Raw genomic sequence first — 14,866 nt, forward strand, 5'->3', positions numbered from 1 at the left:
GACAATCTTTTTGTTGTGCTTATCTGCGACTCACCATCTCCGCTACATGGTGAGTAGCAACTATCCTTTTCATAATATTGTTTAGGCACTATTTTATAGACCTATTGTAACTGTTCATTCAAAGACTGAACCAGATGTGGAAGTGGTAAATTAAGTGCAGGTTATTTATCACCACCTCTAAACAGATGCCACAAGAGGACACACACGTATCGCTGAGAAATTTTGGTGTGCTTAAATGTGTACTCTTGTGTGTTGAGAAACTAAATTTGTGTCACAGATCTTTTCAGTAAATGAACTCCTGTAGCAGGTTGTGTTGGATCCCTTGTATAACTTTCACAAAAGGAATTTCTGCTTAACTCAAGAAGTTTTTCAGAGCCAAATAAACCCAAACACTAGTTTGTGTTTGAAAGCCAAACAGCATATGCTATAAGTTAAGCATGCACATATATAGATGAAGGATGTTATGCATTGTTAAATTATTTTTTCATCATTAACTGACTACTCATGTCATTCAGCCTGTGGTGACAATAGTCCACTAACTGACAAAAAAGTGTGTTAAGTCTATGTTTGGTGTTCTGTTTACCTGGCCTCTTCATAGGATTCAAATTTTTGTCCTGCCTCATTCTTTTAAGAAAAACTGTCTACTCCAAATCAAGGCTCCCTGAGGAAACACTGACATTACTTGTGCTGGTGGCAAAGACAGGTGAAGTGTGAAGTTTAGCCTAACTTCTGCAAACTACATTTACTTCAGCATGCACTAGCAATGTCTCTCAACTTTTGACAGTTTGAACACTGTTTTGGATAATAGGCAATGTGGACATACTGCAGGTCAATACAAGGTTTTAAAATTCCCTGGTCTATTGATTTTCTTCACACTATCTGCAGTCATTCTCTTACACATTGCAACATATTTGGTTGTATTAAAGTTTGTTTACATTTCTCTGTAGAAGCCAATTTAATAAACTATGTTTCAGAGGAAACCTCTCAGCCTGCAAGATCTGGGCAACCACAGAGGCTGGGTTGGTTGCTTGGAGAAGGGACCAAACTACGTATGTGGTCATCAGTCCCTCCAACCTTAGATTAACTAAAACTGACAAAATCCCACATGAAAAGAGGGAACTACAATATCCATAAAATTATAAACTATCGACAGGGAAGGAAGGGAAAGGCTGGAAGAAGAGGTGAGGGAACGAAAGTGACTAATGAAAGTGGCGTGAAGGAAGAAGCACAGGAGACAAGAGAGACGCTCAAGACATAACATACCCCATAAGGAAAGGACTGGGAAGGTAGAGGGTGAATGCAGAGGTGAACCACCAAGCCCACTTGAAGCCAATCCAGTCGGGGCGAATGGGGGAGAAAGAGGGCCTACCATCTCCTCCACTCACCGATAAGGTGGAAGGTCCCTCCCTTAAATAAAGCGATAAAAACCCCCATCACGAATAAAACGTAAAATGAGATCCGCCGCTGAGGCATTGTCAGCCAACACCAGGGATAGCGAGTCTAAAAAGCTAAAAGTCCATCACAGGGTGGCTAAGTTGGGGTAGTCCAATAAGATGTGACCCACAGTCACCATCAATTCACAACGACTGATAGGGGGGTCCTCACGACTGAGGAGATAATCGTGAGTCAACCTAAAGTACGGCCGATGCGGAGCCAGCATAGGGCGACAGAGGCCTTATGAGAGGCCCAGGAGGAGGACCACCACAGAGTTGTAGAATACTTAATCGCCCTGAGCTTGTTCGGCGAAGAAAGAGTGTGCCATTCTGCATCCCAAAGGCCCAAAACCTGATGATGTACTGCCGAGCGAATGTCGATTTCCGGAATACCAATAGCAAGAGATGGCCTGGTAGTAGCTAACTTAGCCAGTCGATCGGCAAGTTCATTGCCAGGAATCTCAACATGGCCTGGGGTCCAAATGAAAACCACCAAGCATCCACGTTGATCATGGAGAGAAAGGGAGTCCTGGATAGCGATGACCAACGGGTGGCGACAGAAGCACTGGCTGATAGCATGCAAACCGTTCAATGAGTCCCTACAGATAGTGAAGGAAAGTCCTGAGCATGCGCGGATGTGGTCCAGTGCACGCAAGATTGCTACCAATTCTGCTGTAAAAACACTTCAGCCATCGGGCAAGGAACGAAGTTCTGTGCATTGCGCATAGGTGTAAGCAAAACCAGTGCGGCCAGCAACCATGGAGCCATCAGCATAAATCACTTCTGAACCCTGGAATGAACTGAGGAAACAATAGAATTGGTGGCAAAGAGCCATCAGAGGGACATAATCCTTGGAATTGATTGAGAGATCAAGACAGAGCTGTGGCCGAGAGACGCATCAAGGAGGGGTATGTGCGTGAGCAGAGAAGCGAGGCGGTAAAGGGAATTGCTGAGGCTGAGGAAAGAGCGACTGAATGCAGACAGCCACGGTAAGCCCACATCGTAGCCGCCACTGCGGCAGGGTGATTTCCGTGTCTGGATAAGAGAGACCATAACTTGGGTGCTTTGGGGTGCAGCAATGCGGAGCGCATAAGATATCAGCTATTGTTGGCGCAAAACTTGCAGTGGTGGAATCCCCGCCTCTGCAAGAAGGCTAAGTACGGAGCTAGTCCAGAAGGCACCAGTCGCAAGTCGGACCCCACAGTAGTGGATGGGGTCTAGGATCTGCAGCGTCGAAGGCAACGCAGAACCACAGACAGGACTTCCATAGTCTAAACGAGACTGGACCAATGCTTGATACAATCGCAGGAGAACAGAGCAGTCTGCACCCCATGCGGTATTGCACAGACACCTAACAACACTGAGATGGGACCAGCACGTCCTCTTCAGCTGGCGAAGATGAGGGAGCCATGTCAACCGGGCATCAAAGACCAGACCCACGAAGCGATGGGTGTCCACTACCTTGAGGGGCTGGCCATCGAGGAACAGTTCCAGATGGGGCTGGACTGTACAGCGATGGCAGAAATGCATGACACGTCTTGGCCGCCGAAAACTGAAAGCCATAGGAGACAGCCCGTGAGTGCGCCCGGCAGATTGCCCCCTGTAGACTGCATTCTGCAGCGCCCATTACAGAGGAAGCGAGGTAGATACAAAAATCGTCAGCACACAAAGAGGGGGACACTGTCGGCCCATGAGCTGTCACCAGGCCATTAATTGCAATGGTAGTGCAGCCTGGAAAGGAAAGGAGACTGCAATAGCTCGGGGAAGGGGGGGGGGGGAGGGGGGGGCAAGAAGAGGAAGAAAGCCATTGTGCACTCATCTGCATACCAGGTAGAGTCATTCCAGATGTGGAAAGGGTCCTTCTGAATGTCATGAAGAGCACAGGGTGCAGCCAACTGCAGGTGGTGGCTCATATCGGTACCAATGATGTGTGTCACTTTGGATCGCAAGAGATTCGCTCTGGTTTCAAGTGGCTAACAGAAGTAGTAAAGGCTGCCAGTCTTGTTTGCGAGATGAAAGCTGAGATTACCACTTGCAGCATAGTTGACAGGACCCGTTGTGGACCTCTCGTAGAGAACTGAGTGGAGGGTCTGAATCACAGACTCAGTTGGTTCTGCAACCATGTAGGCTGCAGATTCGTCGACTTGCACCATAGGGTGGTTGGTTTTCGGGTTCTGCTGAATGCATCAAGAGTCCACTACAACCAGGCGGCAGCGGCTACATGGGTAGCAGGAGCTGTGTGGCATGGGCTGGGCGGTTTTTTAGGTTAGACGATCTCAGGAAAACACACAAAGGGCTGCAGGCCAAAAACAGGAAGAACGTAGATACGGGAACCATCGGTGTGACAGTTGTAAATTGTTATAGTTGTATTGGGAAAGTACCGGAGCTCCAAGTGCTAATAGGAAGCACTGATGCTCAAATCATTATACGCACTAAATGCTGGCTACAGCCGGAGATAAGTTCAGCCACAGTTTTGCAAAGAACCTCTTAGTGTTTCGAAAAGATAGGCTATACACAGTTAGTGGTGGTGTGTTTGTTACTGTTACAGGTTGTTTAATTTGTCGCGAAATTGAAGTAGATAGTTCCTGTGAATTAGCATGGGCAGAGGTCATTCTTGGTAACTGGAATAAAATAATAATTTGATCCTTTTACTGACCACCTGACGCAGATGGTACAATTGCTGAAAGGTTAAAAGAAAACTTGAGTTTAATTTCAAAACACGTACCCAACTCATACAGTTAGTGGTGACTTTAATTTACCCTCAATATGTTGGCAAAAATACATGTTTAATTCCAGAAGTATGCATAGAACATTATCCAACTTTGTGGTAAATGCATTCTCTGAAAATTATTTCGAGCAGTTAGTTCACGAGCCCATGCAAATAGTAAATGGTTGTGCAAACACACTTTATCTCTTACAACAAATAACCCTGAGCTAACAATGAGCATCAAAACAGATAATGGCATTAGTGAACACAGGGTTGTGATAGCGAGATTGAATATTGCAACACCCAAATCATTAAAAATATATTAAAAATATACCTCTTCAAAAAGCAGAAAAAAAATCACTTGACACCTTCCTGACAGACAATCTCCACTCCTTCCAAATTGACAATGTAAGTGTAGATCAGATGTGGCTTGAATTCAAAGAAACAGTATCAGCAGCAATTGAGAGGTTTATATCAAATAACTCAACAAATGACACAGCTGATCCTCCTTGGTACACACAACAGGTCCCAACACTGTTGCAGAAACAACGAACAAAGCATGCCAAATTTAAACGAGGGCAAAATTCCCAAGATTGGTGATCTTTTACAGAAGCTCGAAATTTAGTGCGACTTCAATGAAAGATGCTTATAATAGTTTCCACAACAAAACTTTCTTAAAACCTTACAGAAAATCCAAATAGATTCTCGTCATATGTGAAGTAAGCTAGCAGCGAGATACAATCGATGCCTTCTCTGCGCGATAGCAATGGAAATACTATCGACGACAGTGCTTCCAAAGCAGAGTTACTAAACACAGCCTTCCAAAATTCCTTCACCAAAGAAGACAAACTAAATATTCCAGAATTTGAATCAGGAACAGCTGCCAGCATGAGTAACGTAGAAGCAGAGATCCTCTGAGTAGTGAAGCAACTTTATTCACTTAACAAAAGCCAAGTCTTCTAGTCCAGACTGTATGCCAATTAGGTTCCTTTCAGAGTATGCTGATACAATAGCTCCATACTTAACAATCATATACAAGTGTTTTCACTCAATGAAAGATCCATACCCAGAAACTGGAAAGTTGCACAGGTCACACCAATATTCAAGATGGGTAGTAGGAGTGATCCACTGAATTACATGTCCATATCATTCACGTTTATATGCAGCAGGATTTTGGAACATATATTATGTTTAAACATTATGAATTACCTCTAAGAAAACAGTCTTGACACATGGTCAAGATGGATTTAGTAAACTTCGTTCTTGTGAAACACAATTAGGTCTTTACTCACACGAAGTGCTGAGTGCTGTTGACAAGGGATTTAAAATTGATTTCATATTTATAGATTTCCAGAAGGCTTTTAACACTGTACCACCCAAGAACTTTTAGTGAAATTGCATGCTTATGGAATATCATCTCAGGTATGTGACTGGATTCAGAGAGGTCACAGTTTGTAGTAATTGATGGAAAGTCACTGAGTAAAACAGAAGCGATTTCTGGCATTCCCAAGATAGTGTTATAGGCCCTTTGCTGTTCCTCATCTATATAAACAATTTAGGACACACACTGAGCAGCTGTCTTAGCTTGTTTGTATATGACACTGTCGTTTACCGACTAGTAAAGGCATCAGTACATCAAAAATTGCAAAATGATTTAGAAAAGATGGTGCAAAAATTGGCAACTGACCCTAAATAACAAAAAGTGTGAGGTCATCCATAGAAATCCTAAAAGGAATCCATTAAACTTCGATTACGTGATAAATCAGTAAAATCTAAAGCCCATAAATTCAACTAAATAGTTAGTAATTACAATTTGGAACAACTTAAATTGGAAGGAACACACAGAGGATGTAGTGGAGAAGGCTAATTAACAACTGTGTTTTATAGGCAGCCCACTTAGAAAATGTACTAAATAGATCTACTAAAGAGACTGCCTACACTACACTTTTGAATACTGCTGTGCAGTGTGGGATCCTTATCAGATAGGACTGGCAGAGTACATCGAAAAAGTTCAAAGAAGGGCAGCACGTTTTGTATTATTGTGAAATAGAGGACGGAGTGTCACTGAAACGATACAGGATTTGGTATGGACAGCATTAAAACAAAGGCGTTTTTCACTGTGGCAGAATCTTCTTACAAAATTGCCATCAACTCTCTCCTCTGAATGCAAAAATATCTTGTTGGCACTGACCTACACAGGGAGACACGATCACCATAATAAAATAAGGGAAATCAGAGCTCACACTGAAAGATATAGGTGTTCGTTTTTTCCGTGCGCTGTATGAGATAGGAATAATAGAGAATTATTGTGAAGGTGGTTCGATGAACCCTCTGCCAGGCCCTTCCTTAAGTGTGATTTGCAGAGTATCCATGTTGGTGTGGGTGTAGGTGTAGATGTACGTACAGACAGCACATGAAGGAGTCTAACACAATGTTAGTGTGCTAGAAAACACTAATATCTTATGCAAAGATAAATAACTTCATAGACATTTTAACACAAAAATCGTGTTTAATAGTATGACATTCTGTTACACTTAAATGCAGCATTATCATTAGAAGACCTGCCCTTCTTAGAACTATCTTTAACATGCAGCAGTTCGACACATTTGCTACATAGTGTTTGGTGATTAAATCTGAAGGTTCAATTGCTTATTTGTAATCCAACAAGGAGTCAGTAAAAGCCTGCCTGGATACGCACTGACTCTCTGATTATAGTACATCTCCCAGAACTTTAATATTGCCAAGTGTCACCTCAACATGAGACAGAGGATCCCATCTACAAGATGTGATCCTGACAGGACATGACAGCTCCATGAATGTGCAAGACAGTACACACCAGATGACCTACCAGTGGTACTTTCAATCTGTCACATTCTGAATACTGAATTAATAATCTAAGCATAACTTTCAGTATTTCAGGGTTACATGTGGACCTTTGTAATATTTCCTAGTCACTGACAGTCAAACTGGATACCAGTAACTGCTGAAGCTATTGAACACATGAAGATAATGGTTCACATCAAATTACTTGTGACCAAATAACAATAAACCAAACATTCTGAAAATTAATTATTTTACCTGGAACAATAACCTATGCATACAAAACATTAACAGAGACTGACTGAAATTTCAAGTTCACAAACTTCCAAGAAAAAGCAAACCTACAAACAAAATTTATGGATAGTACCAAACAATGGTAAGTCCAGGTTGCAATAGCAATATCAACAATTATGAAAAGGATAGATTGCTACTCACCATAAAAATGATGTGCCGAGTTGTAGACAGGCACAACAAAAGGACTGTTACAGACTGAGCCTTCAGGCAAAGCCTCATGCAGAAAAGCGTAAGCCTTCTGGACTGGCTTTATGACAATATGATAGATAAAGAAGGAAAGAAATTATTTATTTACCTATTTTACTTGCCAAGATTACCATGCATTCTACATGTTTTACATTACACATCTTTCAGTAAAGCTGTTATACTACATTCAGAAATAAAAATTTACACTAGCACATATACTGTTTATATTCATACATGATAAGTACAGCAATGATTTGAAATTACAGAAGGCGAGTTTTTAGTTATGAGGGCTAGTATCAGTGAGTATGAGAGAGAGGTGTGGAGGACGGAGAGAAGAGCAACATAAGGGAAGAAAGATGCTGTGACTCAGAAAAAGGAAAACAGAAAGGATAACTATGAAAAGAAGATACAATCATTGACTTAGCTATTTAATGGGGGGGGGGGGGGGGCAGGGGGGTTGGGTGGGGGAAGAGTTAGCCTTACACGTTAATTTTTTAGGGAAACACTATGAGGATGGTGGAAGGAAGTGCTTTAACTTCTTAAAAGCACCAGGGCATTGAACTGCATGCATACTGCGGGGAAATTTGTTCCAGAGGTGAACTGCAGCCATAGCGAAAGATTTTTCTGATGTTTTGTGAGTAAGCACTGCTAGAATAATAGGTAAGTGGGACCTTGTGATTCAATTATGATGGCACAAAAGGTGTTTAATCTCTGATGTGAGGTAATGGGATGCTTGTGTACTGTGGAGCCAATAAAGTACACATACGTAGGATAGTCACATAACCTGTCTGACCACACCCAACCTAACTGGGTATACGAAGCACTGACATGGTCAGATCAATGAATGTTGCAGATGTAATGCACCAAAGCATTCATGACAGATTCTAACCTCAAGTTTTCACTGCTTGAACCATGTTCAATTACATCACAATAGTGGAGGCTGGATAAAAAGAGTGCTTGCACAAGTTTACGTTTCCCATCCTAAGGAAATACGTTACATAACTTTTTGAGAGCACAGAAGCAAGCAGAAGTCTTCTAGCACATTGAGACAGTAGTCTCTCCTAAGTTAGGATGGTCATCCAAATCTACATATGAGTTTTCTGATATGGTACTGAAATACCATTAAGCTGAATATGAGGCAATTGTTTGCAGAATTCTTAATTTATTAACTTCTTTTAATTAGCACAATCCACATGCTCACTTAGGGACTTTGATAATTTGTAGCCTGAAGTATCTGAAGCAAAAACTAGTGGAAAATCCACTCTCCAGCTTCCATGTATTCCCACATTTAAAGAAATCTGAGGATTTGCACTGGTATAAAGGTATGTTTCCCAGAAATCTGAAGCTTGCTTTACCACACATCTGCTTTGACTCGTTACATCTTTAAGATGATGGCTAGTTTAAAGCTTGTATGATATGGCCAGCTTGACATCACACACTAAACATGCAAACAGACACAACCTATGTGAAAAATATTTACTTCCAGAAATAACTTTAAACTAATCAGACAAGTGTGGGAATTGGACATTTTGGGCGGAGGAAAAAAAAAAGTGCAAGTCCTAAGAATGAGGGCATACCAAAACAAATACTAGTGGGGAAAAAAAAAATTAAAAATGAAAACCTCGTCAATCAACCACCACAATGAAAAACTAGGGGAAGAAAAGGTTGTCAGAAATTTCAGCCTAGCTATATAGCTTCTATGCCTATCACAATACCACGAATCCACACACAGCGCCAAAATCTCATTTGACCTATATAGCTTCTAAAGATGCCATGATACAAACAATCCACAACTGGCAGAATTAACTACTATCAAAACCAGACCAAGATAATGGCAGCACACTCCACAATATTCACCACTATAAACTACTATATATGAACTTAAACTACCAACCCAAACCACAAAATCACAGGAAGCTACTCTAACGAATTTTAATATCAGTTACAAATATTAGCGCCCCCCCCCCCCCCCCCACCACTAAAAACTAAACCATTACTGAAATCCATTACTCCTTACCCCTTGGCACCATCCACCTGATACCCGCCCCCAACACAATACCAACATAAAACTGTAATTAACTACTACTAATATCATTCATAATTTCAGAAAAAAAAAAATACAACTCAGTCCAAACAAAAACTAACACAAACTTAACTGACCCCCTCCTTCCTTACAAAACACTGAAAACCACATTAAACACCCTCTCCCAAGTGACCTCCAAATATCAAACCACCACTGCCACATGTATTCATCCCTGGTTTGAGAAGCAGCAACTTCAGTCAGTCTCAAATTCACTGAACTGCTAACATTTCACACATTCCTCCACGAGGCCATATAACCAGAGAAATCTAATTGTAGCAGCAATATCATTATCCATAGCAGCAACTAATGAATGAAAACAAAATTTTGTTGTAAGAGCCATAGCAAGTACCAAATGAAAAATATAAGTTAAATTTCAAAGCATTAACAACATTACAAACTAATAATTCCTAAACAAAAACTAATCAGTAGCCAATTACTAACGACATTAAAGTAACTTACTCACGAACTCCCAAAACACTGAGCAATACACAGTACTAACTCCAATGCCACGCTAACATCAATTGCAAATAATTTACAAACAAACATCCCAAGCTTAAGTCCACCACTGCTTTCTCCAGCATGCCACCTGCAAACACAATTCAATTCAGAGACGTTGTACCACAATGTCGTCACACAACATAGTTACATCCCCTGTCAAAGCTGACGGGCACTGTAAACTTCAGTTGACCATGTTTCTCTGCAGGGATGGTAACTTGTCAGCAGATCTTGTGTATGATGGCGTTCAGAAAGAGTTAAAACAAGCACCATTCATTGCACTTCATATTTCTTGTCTTAGTCTATCACAATATTCTTACACCTGGGAAAGGGCACTTCTGTCGACTTATCCTGAGTTTTTATCTTGACAATTCACAAGGACCCTCCGAACCAATTTGGAGTATATACACAGGTGTCTTTAAATCATTCACAGTGCAATGCATTTTCCTTAGCCATCACTGCACTTGGGTGTAATGTAACGTCACACTACATTTCTAGTAACAGCCATGCAAAGCCAAGTGCAATAATATCATGGTTGAGTAATACATCAATAAGCACAGAATGTTTTGCCAACCTATAAACAACCCAAATAACGCTCAATTTAATCAGGAAACTAATGAAGCATTCAATAGCAAATGAAAGTAGATCAGAACTAACCCCAACAAGGTATATAATGACTGTCAACCAACAGTATTGAAACCTGCCTTAGGTATTCAAACATGCATTAAAGTTACCAAAGTTCCCACACTTATTCATCCTCATATTCATGTACGTTAGTGTTCCATACCATCCTCAGTATTATTCCTCTCCATACCTTCGTAAATCTTACATCAAATATTAGAAACTATTCTTACCTATTCTGTTTTTGGTACCAAACAAACTAATTACCATATAGTACGCTTTCATATTCCTGGATTTCCAAAAAGCATCCGGCACTGTGTCCCATTGTAGATTTAGTGGAGGTGCGAACATATGGAATAGGATCCCAGATATATGAGTGGCTCAAAGACTTCTTAATTAACAGAATACCATAAAAGTTGTCCTCTACGACGATTAATCAGAGACAAGGGTATCGTCATGAGTGCCCCAGGAAAGCATGATAGGACTGCTCTATTCTCTGTATAATACAGGGTCTGACAGACATGGTGAGCAGCAATTTGCAGCTGTTTTCTGATGGTGATTTGGTGTATGGGAAGGTAATATTGAGTGACTGTATGAGGATACAAGATAACAGACAAAAATCTCTTTTTGGTGTGTTGAATGGCAATTAGCTCTACATGTATAAAAATGAAGGTTAATGAAGATCAGTAGAAAAATAATCCTGTAAAGTTTGAATACTGTATTAGTAGTGTGCTGCTCGACAGCCACCTCAAATATCTAGGTGTAAAGTTGCAAAGTGATATGAAATGGAATGAGCATGTAAAGATTGAATGGCTGACTTCGGTTTATTGGGAGAATTTGAGGAAAATTTGTAAAGGTGACCACATATAGGACACTAGTACGACTTGCTCTTGAGTACTGCTGTATTGTTTGGGACCCCCAGCAGGTCAGACTGATGGAGGCCAGCAATTCACAGGCAAGCTGCTAGTTACCAGTGGGCTCAAACAATGTGCTTTGGGAACTCAAATGGGAATCCCTGGAGAGTAGGCAACATTCTTTTCGGAAACACTATTGAGAACATTTAGAGAACCAGTATTTGAAGCTGACTGCAGAACGACTGTACTGCCACCAACGTACATTTCCCCATAAAGACCACAAAGATAAAATAAATCTTGGGTTGTATGGAAGCATACAGACAGTTCATTTCTCCCTCACTATCACCCAGTGGAACAGGAAAGCCAATATGCTGTGAGTACCAGGCGTGAGTCGTGCTTCGGTAGCTCAGATGGTAGAGCCCTTGCCCGCGAAAGGCAAAGGTCCCGAGTTCGAGTCTCGGTCGGGCACACAGTTTTAACCTGCCAGGAAGTTTCAGGAAAGCCAATGACGGAAATGACTACTACTAATACTAGTAGTAGTAGTAGTATCCCTCAACCGCACACAATACAGTGACATGCCAAGTATATATGTAGATGTAGAATGTAAAAATATTGGGCAAACCACATTAAAAGCACAACAATAATCTGAACTTTAGCAAAAAAGGGGACGAGGCGCACACACACACACACACACACACACACACACACACACACACAATACTCTCAATGAAATTTAATGAGAGATGAGAACTCCATGGCTTTATCACCATCCAGGACATTAGGCTGTCTAATGTCCATTTCCTTCATCATTCGTACAAGTTTAATAGTAGTAACGAGTATCGAATGGGCTTGTTAACATTGTTCTCCCAGCTGTTAATGTTGACCTCTGGGTTGACACAAAAGAGCAAACTTTTAAGAATTTTATGAGGTAAATATTTTTCTTAAGCTTTCAATATCAATATAGATGGAAATACTTATAGTTCTAGCATGCTAGAATGAAGCAGTATTCCTCAGATGTCAACTGTAATGAAGTTCCCAATGATACACAGTGACTCAGAACACAATATCAGACGTATCAGGTCATGGGTTTCCAAAGGTGATATCAAATGCAGTTTCATCTTGGTAACACAAAAATTCCACACAAACTAACCTGACAGAACAAATTATAGAATACTAGTATAACAATCCGGACCAAAATAATAAGCATATACTGCTTATGTAGTACTAGCCTGTATGAATTCACATATATAACTAATTTTAAAATAAAAAGTCAAAACTATCATTAATATATAATATGTCAGAAAACATTATGACACTCATTCTGCCCCACAGTATGCCTACAGAATCACTCTGCAGCTCAAACTTAAGTGTTTGGCAGAGTGTCCAACAGTGGAGAAATGTGTCATTAATATGTGTAAGCAGATACTTATGGAAGTACACCATCCATATAATTCAAACTCCCTTTTTTTTTTTTTATACAGCTAGTGATGTTACATTCTGATAATTTTTCTTTTGCCTCGTAACATTTAGTACCACAGGATCTGAGACTGTGACCACATCTTATACCCAGAACTGTTGTTACTTAAATTATATGGGATTTTCTTTTGTTCTTAATTACGAACACACAATACCAGGTTACGACAACAAGGGTTCATATAAGTTAAGATCTACTGGGATGATTTCCAGGTCTTTTATTACACGGCGTAATTTTTTTCCTTCAATGTTTGGTTGGAGTATCATGCTAACGACACACAATACATATGTAACTTTCCAAAGTTTCATGAGGCACCTGTAAGGAACCAGTCATCTTCATACAGTTATCAAAATTTAAGGTAGATTTCTGTTGATTGGCATAATCAATGATTAAGAACTGTCAAATAAGTGTCAGTAGCCTAAATGACTCTAGAGGCTTCACAGACTATCCAACTAATTCCACTATTTGTTCCTTGTGAAAAAAAAAATCATTTATTGGAGTATTTCACTACAACACAAAAGGCTGAAAACATAGAAGTTTTACTTCTCTCTGGACAATGGAAATACTGATCTTATGCCACAAGATGTTTTAAAGTTTCTTGAGTTACCAATCAATACCTTCATTCCATCTAATTAGGTGCCCAAATTCTTAAAAATTGCTCTAGTCATGAACATTTCAAGAACTAATATTTAAAGATATAGTTTTCTGACCACATTTGTGCATGTCAGTTCCAGACTAAAAATTGTTTCAATCTGTAGAACATAAATGCACAACAAATTACATCTATCTCAATTTCCAAACAAAAAAAAAAAATGTATGGAAAGCATAGAACACAGCTTGGCTTCACTAAGTATATCAAGCAGGTATAAATTTGTTCTTGCAATGGCCATTTCTTAAAACAAAATCAGCACACAAACTAGCCCCAGTAAACTATCTAGAATGATTTTGGCCTAAAACATAACCGAAGTCACGAAGACTTTAAGAACTAATGGGTACTAACTAATGTGCAAATTTCTAGAAGTGGTAGTATGGACAAAACACGACAAAAAGCACAGTAACATGGGCTCTAAAATGCATTCCATAAGAGGTATGAGCGCTTGTTCAATCAAAGAGGTGTTTCAAAGATTAATAAGTGCTCACAGCTGCTAAGGTGTGCATTTTAGAGCCCATGTTTACTGGATTTTTCCCCCTTGTTGTGGTCCAAGAGTGAATGAGTGTGTGTCAGAAAAAATAAATTATAGCTTATTATTGGGAATATTTTATGAGTTGGGTGAAGCATCATATTTTATGAACTGTGAAATCCCCATGCAGAAGTGTAAATATTATGGAATAGCAGATAGTCAACTTTTACAATATCACCACAACACAGAGTAAAGCATCAGTTCTGTGTCCACCACATAGCAATAGGCACTCAGAATTCTAATCAGCATGGTGTGCCACAGATTCTGTTTTGGGTCCACTGTCCCTGATATATATACCAGTAATTTGCTCTGCAAATTTACACACACACACACACACACACACACACACACACACACACACACACACACACAGAGACAGAGAGAGACAGAGAGAGACAGAGAGAGAGAGAGAGAGAGAGTAAACATTAAACTGTAAGTGTATTTGTAAACAAACCAATATCCATTACCTTTTTACACTAGAAAGAAAAGTATTACCTCAACATAAGCTGCTGGGAAAAGTCCAATGTCTCCTTTGTGGTTCTGGCCTTCCCACCAGCCTTCTCCAACATCTTCTCGAGTGACATATAGTACTTCTCCTGGTTCAATTGAAAGTTCTGCTGTGCCAGGCTCTCCATCGAATGCGTACAATGCTCTCACCTGTGAGATATTTCCCGTGTCATATCGAAGCCAAAATATAATTCAATAAAAGTCTAACACT

The 14,866-nt window shown here is 40.2% G+C and overlaps 1 protein-coding gene across 2 annotated transcripts in view; it reads right to left on the minus strand.

The window, feature by feature from the left end:
• The window catches only part of LOC124555072 (sorting nexin lst-4), a 103,613-nt gene that overhangs the window by 88,072 nt on the left and 675 nt on the right, over nt 1-14,866 (minus strand). For both annotated transcript variants that reach the window (XM_047128859.1, XM_047128858.1), the window contains exon 2: nt 14,644-14,805. In XM_047128859.1, coding sequence (XP_046984815.1) covers nt 14,644-14,805 — 162 coding nt within the window. The remainder of the gene's footprint in view (nt 1-14,643; nt 14,806-14,866) is intronic.

This window comes from Schistocerca americana, chromosome X, assembly GCF_021461395.2.
Source record: "Schistocerca americana isolate TAMUIC-IGC-003095 chromosome X, iqSchAmer2.1, whole genome shotgun sequence".
In the NCBI taxonomy this organism is placed as follows: Eukaryota; Metazoa; Arthropoda; class Insecta; order Orthoptera; family Acrididae; genus Schistocerca; species Schistocerca americana.